The sequence below is a fragment of the Solea senegalensis genome, unplaced genomic scaffold (genome assembly GCF_019176455.1).
Source record: "Solea senegalensis isolate Sse05_10M unplaced genomic scaffold, IFAPA_SoseM_1 scf7180000017270, whole genome shotgun sequence".
NCBI classification, from domain to species: Eukaryota; Metazoa; Chordata; class Actinopteri; order Pleuronectiformes; family Soleidae; genus Solea; species Solea senegalensis.
The window spans coordinates 17375-26975 of record NW_025322318.1 but is presented as its reverse complement, the minus strand read 5'-3'; the positions used below and the strand labels follow the sequence as shown (position 1 = coordinate 26975).

At 42.1% G+C, this 9601-nt stretch overlaps 1 protein-coding gene across 1 annotated transcript; it reads right to left on the bottom strand.

Moving 5' to 3' along the window:
* Positions 1-683: 683 nt before the first annotated feature.
* LOC122764160 (NLR family CARD domain-containing protein 3-like) lies at positions 684-9167 on the bottom strand (the record flags this gene model as incomplete). Its single annotated transcript, XM_044018490.1, has 4 exons — positions 684-849; positions 5613-5786; positions 6770-8573; positions 8972-9167. Coding segments are annotated over 4 exons (2340 nt in total), but the record flags the coding sequence as incomplete, so codon positions are not given.
* Between the last annotated feature and the right edge of the window lie 434 nt (positions 9168-9601).

Below are 9601 nucleotides of genomic sequence, written 5' to 3'. Positions count from 1 at the left end.
TATTGTCATTGCACAGAATACACAGTAGTGAAAACGTGGCGTTGGTACTGCTGTTGGATTTCACTTCTCTTTTTGGCATGGTTCAAGTGGTTTGTTAAAGCTAATGCTATACTAACAAAGCTAGGAAGTTGAACTCCATAACTTTAACGCCTTACTTCACAAGAAAACCGCAAGAGGTGTCCATCAATTTACTTACAACATGCTCTATCCTCACAGAGTAGCCACAGCAGTCATAATAGTTGGTTTAGTTGCCGTTTTTTGACGTGGTACAACTTATAGTTTGGGAGCTCACGGCACTCCAACCGCCCAGGTCGCCATCTTGAGCCAACCGAGGACGCTCCTGTTTGTTTGTAAACAGTCACAGCTGTGACATCATCAACAACACTCATTCTGATTGGCTACATGTGAACGTGTCAGAGGAGAAAGTGAAAAACATCAAGTTCAGTCAGAAAAGGTCAAAGCTGCGACTGACATGAAAACTACAGCGACTGAAACACTTTAGAAAACAAAAAACACGTCAGCTGTGAAAAGATCCTGATTCTACATCTGAGGGAAGAAAAAGAGGAAACATGGAACAACCATCACTGATTCAACTCATGTGACAACATGAATGACTTTCAGTTGTGGATGAAACATCTGACATTTACAACAGTAACAGAGAGTCAGTGAACTCACCACAGAGTCTCCAGTCTACAATGTGGACTCTCCAGTCCAGAACACAGCAGCTTCACTCCTGAATCCTGCAGCTGGTTCCCACTCAGGTCCAGGTCTCTCAGGTGTGAGGGGTTGGACTTCAGAGCTGAGACCAGAGAAGAACAGCTGATCTCTGTCAAACTGCAGTTTATCAACCTGAATAAAGAATAAAAGATGAGACTTTAGACCAGGGGTTCTCAACCTTTTGCAAGCTGGTTCATTGCAGTTGGGGCTCCCCCTCCCCTTCCCGGCGCCATCCCCACTACAGCACCCCATGGATGGATGGATGGATGGATGGCTAGATCCATAGATAGACAGACAGACAGACAGACAGACAGACAGACAGAGACAGAGAGAGAGAGAGAGAGAGAGAGAGAGAGACAGCCAGCCCCAGGCTAGGCAATTCTTTTTAGGCCCACACTAATATTATATTATTATCATCATCATCATCATCATCAGTAGGCCTATTATCATTACTAGACTATTGGTATAATTGGGAATTGGCACCAGACCTTTGATATAAATTTATGCTTTATTATTGTTATTATTACGAGGTCTAATAGTAGGAATATCCTCTGCATTTTTTACAGAAGCTTGCAGGCGATGTTCATGTGAGACCTGAGCCTGCTTTGCCTTGCAAAGATCCTCAATTCTTGGGGTAATTCTTGTATTTCAACTACAAAAAAAGTACCTACTTAATGTGGGCGGAGTCATCTCTGCACAGCTGAGTGAAACTGCGGTGACTTTCTTTTATACGCCACACACACACACACACCCGAGTGACTAGTGACTTTACACCAGTCCCTGTGACGGGACTCTGGCCAGTCAGTGGCCGGCAGTCTGACCAATCATTGCATAGTACCTGCTTAGTGCTTGGAACCTCGCAGGAGTAGGTACTAGAAATAGTACCTGGTACTAGAAATAGTACCTGGTACTAGAAATAGTACCTGGTACTAGAAATAGTACCTGGTACTAGAAATAGTACCTGGTACTAGAAATAGTACCTGGTACTAGAAATAGTACCTGGTACCAAAAGGTCACCATGAGGATGATTTGTTTGTTATAATAATCCAACCACTTGCATTTCGACATGGGGGGAATTTTCGGGATTTTTTTTTTTTCCTTCCCATCCTGTAGCCTACTCGCCAACCCCGGGAGAGTGTCCACGAGAACCACTGCTTTAGACAACTACTGTGTGTGTGTGTGTGTGTGTGTGTATAAGGAGTTTATTTTATTCATCAGTGAATAAAATGAGTTTAATGTAAATGAAATGAAGGTTTAAAAAAACAACAGCAGCTGATTTGAAGATGAGAGGAAGCTGCTTTTTTTTAGTTTTTATTATTTTATTGGCAATATGTTAAGACAGCAGCACAAGTATGTGAACCTTGTTCTTTAAGTTTCTACCTTGAGATCTTTTCTTTTTTTAACTTTTTAACTTTTAATTCAAGACGAGGAACATACAGACATTTAGCCACAAGGATATACAGAAATTAGTATATACAGATTAATACAAGTGCATATCAGTAAAACATGAAACTAGTCATACAAATCACATATATACCAAATAAAAAACATAAAAACAAATGTAATTTAAATAAAAAATGAAATAAATAAACACACAAAAAGAAAAGCCATAATGTCTTAAATACAGTAATACATTACTCTATTTCATGAAAATACAGTAATGTGCGCTGGCACTTTTTTTGTTTGACATAGAGGATAAAGTATCTATGTACAAGTTGAATTCAACTGTGAAACTGTTCATGTTAGGGAAGGATTTAGAGAATCGTGCTTTATGAATATTGAATTTGCCAATTGCAAGAATGAGATTTGCCATGTGATTTAAAGATCTGTTGCTACGATTCAATTCAGTGACAATATCCTTTGGGGCAATTGCTATGACATGACCAGTCCTGTTCTGAATAAACTTCTCTACGTCTCTCCACAAAACAAAAGAAAAGGGGCAGTGATAAAACAGATGTAAAGTCGTTTCTGGCTCAGTTTTGCACTTTAGCATCAATGTCAACACATTTGGAAATGATTGTGTTACACGGGTAAATATTATGTAAGATTCTGAAATGAACTTCTCTGATTTTATTCCAAACACAAAACTGAAAGGGGCATAACCATGCTTTGTGCCACTTTATATGATCAAATTGTGAATTCCAGAAAGATTTGCTTTTGGGTGAAATCTTGTTCTACTTTTGAATCTCTTTCCTTATATGTTTGTTTGTACACTTTACATCTGTTAATGGTATCCCAACAATAAGTAGAGAAGGCACTTGAGGATCAATATTTTGATGGCCAAGGTGACATTTCATTCATTCAATTATGCCTGTGGGAATAGCTGGCATTACAGAAATCAACTCTTTATAAATGATAGGAAAAGATTTTGTTCTTAGAAATGGTTCATAACTATAAAGATGACCTTTATTATCAAACAAAGCAGAAACATAGATAATACCCCTTTCAATCCAGGCCTCCTTATATAGACTTTTCTTGTTAACAGTAATATCACTGTTATTCCAAATAAGAGTTTTATGTGGTGAAAAGTTGTGAACATAACACACTTTCCAAGACAATAAAGCCTGTTGATGACATTTTGAGACTTTTAGTGGCAATTTAGAAACGGACTAGTTACATCCCAATAGAAAGTTGAAGCCGCTTCCATTTTCAAAGATATTATATGGTATAAAATTCCATAGCGATTCCGGACATTCCAAACATTTCTGAAGCCATTTGATCTTAAAGGTGCAATTCAAACGGATCAAATCTAAGACGCCCAATCCTCCTTCTGCTCTCTCTAAAGTGAGAATTTCTTTTTTGAGGCAATGTCTCCTATGTTTCCACACAAATGTAATACATAAATGATTGATTTCTGTGCAGAACATATCACTAACAAAAAGTGACAAAGCAGGATAAACTAATCTTGATACACCTTCAGCTTTTGACAATAACACTCTAGCAAAGATTGAAAGGTCTCTCTGAAGCCATCAATTCAAAATTGTCTTAGTTTTCTTCATTTTGGGAAGAAAATGTAGCTGTTGTCTGAGAGTCATGTCCTTGGAAATGTGAACACCAAGATATTTAACACACTGTTTGACAGGAATATCAAACATAAGTTTCTCTTCAGTCTCATAGAAACATAAAAGTTGACTTTTGTTGAGATGAAGTTTAAGACCCGAAGCTTCTGAAAATGCACCAGTTGCACGTAATGCACTTTGTATTTGCCCTTTATCCCTTAGAAACAATAGTGTATCATGGGCTAGCTGTGTCATTTTGATCTGTCTGTTAAAGATGGTCAAACCATGAATATCGGGGCTATGTGAGATATTTAACAACAAAACTTCAGCCACAATCAAAAATAAAAAACAAGAAATAGGACATCCTTGGCATACACCTCTTGAAATTGGAAACCTTTTGGAAATGCTGGGATATAAAATGACAGAGCTGTTTATATCTTTATAAAACATTATTATATTATTAATAAAATGATCCCCAAAACCAAAAGTGCTCCTGTGACTTAATTAACATAACCCTTAAAGTCCAGAACCCATTCTAACCTTAACAAGTCACCTTTTTTCCTTCAATATAGGGTTCTGGAAACCAGCACGTTTCCCTTGCTTTCTGGCAGCTTCCACAAGCGGCCAGAGCTTGTTTCTTTCCATCTTGTCGGTTTGTGTCAAATCTTCCTTAAACAGTAGTTTCTTCTCCTTGAGAATCTCAGTGCCACGTGAAATCTTCCAGACTTTGTTTCCAAAGGATCTCATTGTGAACTGCACGATGACAGGTCGTGCTGCATTATCCCGGGGAACTCCAACTCTATGCACTGTGTCAACGAGAAAGCCCAGCTTTTCTTTGTCTTCAGGTGCGAGCAGCGCCAGCAACTTGATGATCTCCCCTCTGATGTTCTCTGCAGGTGTCTCTCCTAATCCATACATGTGAAGATTCCAGCGCCTGCTGAACCGCTCGCTATTTTCACTTCTCTGTTGCAGTTGTGAGACTTGTCCTGACATTTCTTTAATGTGTTCTTTGTTATTTTCAACTTGGAATTCCATCCTTTTCAACTGCTCGCAGACTGTCGTAATGGCTTCATTGTTTCTGGAGATGTTTTGCTCAAGCGCAGTGAAGCGTTTTGTTAACTCCACTACTGCATTCATGATTTCAGTGTTGGAAACATCGTCAGCATCACCTCCGCCTTTTTGACGCTGTTTCTTTGGGTCCGGGCCTTTACTCGGCTTAACTGGTAGCGATGTGAACAAACCGTCAAAACCTTCAACTTCATGTTGAAGTAGTGACGTGACGTTGGTACTGCTATTGGATTTCACTTCTCTTTTCGGCATGGTTCTAGTGGTTTGTTAAAGCTAATGCTATACTAACAAAGCTAGGAAGTTGAACTCCATAACACCTTACTTCACAAGAAAACAGCAAGAGGTGTCCATCAATTTACTTACAACGTGCTCTATCCTCACAGAGTAGCCACAGCAGTCATAGTAGTTGGTTTAGTTGCCGTTTTTTGACGTGGTACAACTTATAGTTTGGGAGCTCACCACACTCCAACCGCCCAGGTCGCCATCTTGAGCCAACCAAGGACGCTCCTGTTTGTTTGTAAACAGTCACAGCTGTGACATCATCAACAACACTCATTCTCATTGGCTACATGTGAACGTGTCAGAGGAGAAAGTTCAGTCAGAAAAGGTCAAAGCTGTGACTGACGTGAAAACTACAGCGACTGAAACACTTTAGAAAACAAAAAACACGTCAGCTGTGAAAAGATCCTGATTCTACATCTGAGGGAAGAAAAAGTGGAAACATGGAACAACCATCACTGATTCAACTCATGTGACAACATGAATGACTTTCAGTTGTGGATGAAACATCTGACATTTACAACAGTAACAGAGAGTCAGTGAACTCACCTCAGAGTCTCCAGTCTACAATGTGGACTCTCCAGTCCAGAACACAGCAGCTTCACTCCTGAATCCTGCAGCTTGTTCTCACTCAGGTCCAGTTCTCTCAGGTGTGAGGGGTTGGACTTCAGAGCTGAGGCCAGACAAGAACAGCTTATCTCTGTCAAACTGCAGTAACACAACCTGAATAAAGAATAGAAGATGAGACTTAAGAGTTCGACTCTTCTAACTGACTCAGATCTTTTACTCTCGGACAGTAAATTGAACTAATCTTTTTTTGAGTCATTTCGTTCATTTCATTCATTTTTACAGTGGGTGGCGCTGTATCCCTCTTGTGGGCGTTGTAAAAGAGACCACGGTTCTCAAACACTTAACACTGTAGGCAACATCGTTTCGCTTCAGCTGACAAAGTATAATAAACAAAATGCAATTCAAACCATATGAAACCCGAGGAAAGCAAATACACACCTCAATAAAGTGACAAGTGACTTGTGTCCTGTATCCTCTCTGTCATTGTTGTTTAACAGCACGACAGTGACTCAGTAGCTGTCACGTGACCTGAGGACGGACGCTCGCTCAGTTGAGTGAATCCTGAACTAATCATTTCTGTTTCCTTTCCTGCTGAGCTTATGCAGCTGTCTGCCATGTGGCGAAGGAAGGTACTGCATGAAAATGAACGAATCACTCACTGAGATGACTCATTACTCCCGAGTCATATAAAAGATTAGTTCATTTTGAACAAATCATTCACGAACGACACATGACTAGTTTAGACAAAGTTGCTGCTTGAAACCAGTAGTATTGTTATCATTGTTATTAATGATACTATAATTAAAGTTGATATCAGTCTAATGTTTATGTCTCATTAATAGAACATCAATAACATTGTAGTTGTATAAAAATGTCATAAGTCCTGTTTAAACTTAGAAGCTCACACAACTGTTATATTTCTGCTCCTGGTCTCTCTCTTCTGTCTCTACCTCACCTCCCTCTTTCACTTTCTCTCCCCCTCCTCTCCTCTGTCCTCCATTTTGTCCTTTCACCACAACTGGTCGAGGCAGATGCTGCACATGTTTGAGTCTGGTTCTGTCACAGATTTTCTCTCCACTGCCCCCTAGTGTTTGTTCATTGTGTGAACAGATGTTATGTATCATGTCTGAACTCACCGAGCCTTCCTGCAGTTCCTCACAGCTGGAATCAGTCTCTGTTTCCCCTGGACTGATGTGTTGTACTTTTCCAGGTCCAACTCATCCAGAACCTCCTCAGACATCTGCAGCATGTAGGCCAGAGCTGAGCAGTGGATCTCAGAGAGTTCCTGTTCTCTGTTCTTTGACTTCATGAACTCTTGGATCTCCTGATGCACTGATTGCTCGTTCATCTCTGTCAGACAGTGGAAGATGTTGATGCTTCTGTCAGGTGAGATATTGTCTGTGTTCATCTTCTTCAGGTTCTCAATGACCCTCTGGATGATTTCTGGACTGTTCTGAGTCTGACCCAGCAGACCTCCTAAGAGTCTGTGGTTGGACTCCAGACAGAGTCCATGAAGGAAGCGAACAAAAAGGTCCAGGTGACCATTTTCACTTTGAAGGGATTTCTCCATGGCTGCTTTCAGAAACACATCAAGAGAAGTGTAACCACCATCATCATCATCAACTTTTTTTCTGAAGAAGTCCTGCAGTACCTCTGTTTTCCTGCTGGTGAAACAGTGGAACATGTAGACTGCAGCCAGAAACTCCTGGACGCTTAGATGAACAAAGCAGTAGACTGATTTCTGGAAGATCACGCTCTCTCTTCTGAAGATCTCTGTACAAACTCCTGAGTACACCGAGGCTTCTGTCACACTAAGACCACACCGCTCCAGGTCTTCTTGGTAGAACATGATGTCTCCTTTCTGCAGATGTTCAAAGGCCAGCCTCCCCAGCTTCAGAAGAAAGTCCCCGTCGGCCTCCATCAGCTCCTGTGGACTCCTCTCGTGTCCTTTATCATATTTGTTCTTCTTCCTCTTGGTCTGAACCAGCAGGAAGTGTGAGTACAGGTCTGTCAGGGTCTTGGGCAGCTCTCCTCTCTGCTCTGTGGTCAACATGTGCTCCAGAACTGTAGCACTGATCCAGCAGAAGACTGGGACTTGACACATGATGTGGAGGCTCCTGGACGTCTTGATGTGTGAGATGAGTCTGCTGGACAGATCTTCAGTTCTGGATCTCTTCCTGAAGTACTCGTCCTTCTGGTCGTCAGTGAAGCCTCGTACTTCTGTTACCCTGGCAACGCATGTAGGAGGGATCTGATTGGCCGCCGCAGGTCGAGAAGTTATCCAGACGAGAGCCGAGGGAAGCAGATTCCCCTGGATGAGGTTGGTCAGCAGCATGTTGACTGATGACGTGTGTGTGACGTCAGAAACCAGCGTCCTGCTGCTGAAGTCCAGTGAGAGTCTGCTTTCATCCAGGCCGTCAAAGATGAACAAAGGTTTACAGACAGCGAGCTCCTCTGCTCTGACCTTCTCTAATGTTGGATGGAAAACATGGAGCAGCGTGAGAAGACTGTGCTGCTGATCTCTGATCAGGTTCAGCTCCCTGAACAAGAGCACAATCAGCAGATTCACATCCTGGTTTTCCGAACCCTCGGCCCAGTCCAGAGTGAACTTCTGCACCGAGAAGGTTTTTCCAACACCAGCGACGCCGTTGGTCAGGACGACTCTGATGCTCCCCTGCTGGTCAGGTAAGGCTTTAAAGATGTCGCAGCACTTGATGGGAGTGTCCTGGACCGTCTTCTTCTTGGAGGTCGTCTCCAGCTGCATCACCTCATGTTGAGTATTGACCTCTTCACTCTGTCCCTCTGTGATGTAGAGCTCAGCGAAGATCCTGTTCAGGGGGGTTCTACTTCCTGTTCCTTCAGTTCCTTCAGTCACATGTTCAAATCTGCTCCTCAGACTGATCTTATGTTCATCTAGAACCTTCTGCAGACCAACATCTGCTGAAAAACAAGAGACAAAGAATGTGAGCAGCTGAGGATTATTTTCATCAGTGTCATGTTTTTCTGTGACGTTGTTGTTTTATGTTGTTTGTTGCCAAATGAAAAACTACATTTTCACTGTAATGACTTGAATAACTTTATTCTGAAAGACTGAATCATTCTAGAAGAACTGGGATGATTGTGAAGGAAAGAGTATCATCTGCATACAAGAGAACAATCATGAGAGAAAAGCAGCAAAATGAGGGGAAACCTTCATTTCTTCAACCTGCAGGGGGCAGCAGAGAGTTAAACTCCATCATGAGTCACATTTTTAACTTTTAAACAGTTTTCTCCTGTTTTTCCATTTCTAAAGTCTGCTAGTGCTGATGAGAGCTGCTCTCCTTATGAGTCTTACTCACGGATGCTCTGTGGTCCACGTCCTGTCCTGGGTCTTTTCCCACACTGGGGACAGCAGGAGTCTCCTGGTGGACCAGACTGGTCCAAGTATGAGGAGATGCAGCGTCTGCAGAACTGGTGACCGCAGCTAGTGGTGACTGGATCCTTCAGGACGTCCTGACAGCAGGACGTCTGCTCGTCCACAGAAACAGCAAACTTGTGTCTGTGGAGACATTTCTTTATCACTGACATGTCAGGGACAGGTGGGCATGTCTCTGTGAAGACATCTGTTTATTACTGACAAGTCAGGGACAGCTAGACATGTCTCTGTGGAGACATTTCTTTATCACTGACTGTCGGGGACAGGTGGACATGTGTCTGTCGAAACATTTCTTTATCACTGACACGTCGGGGACAGGTGGACATGTGTCTGTCGAGACATTTCTTTATTACTGACATGTCAGGGACAGGTGGACATGTGTCTGTGGAGACATTTCTTTATCACTGACACGTCAGGGACAGGTGGACATGTCTCTGTGAAGACATCTTTACAGCTTTGTCTCACAGTGGTTCTGATGGACTGTTGTAAAGGTCTAACCCTGAGGCTCATCCTCACACTCTCTCTGACTCGTCAATGGTTTGACTCATTGATC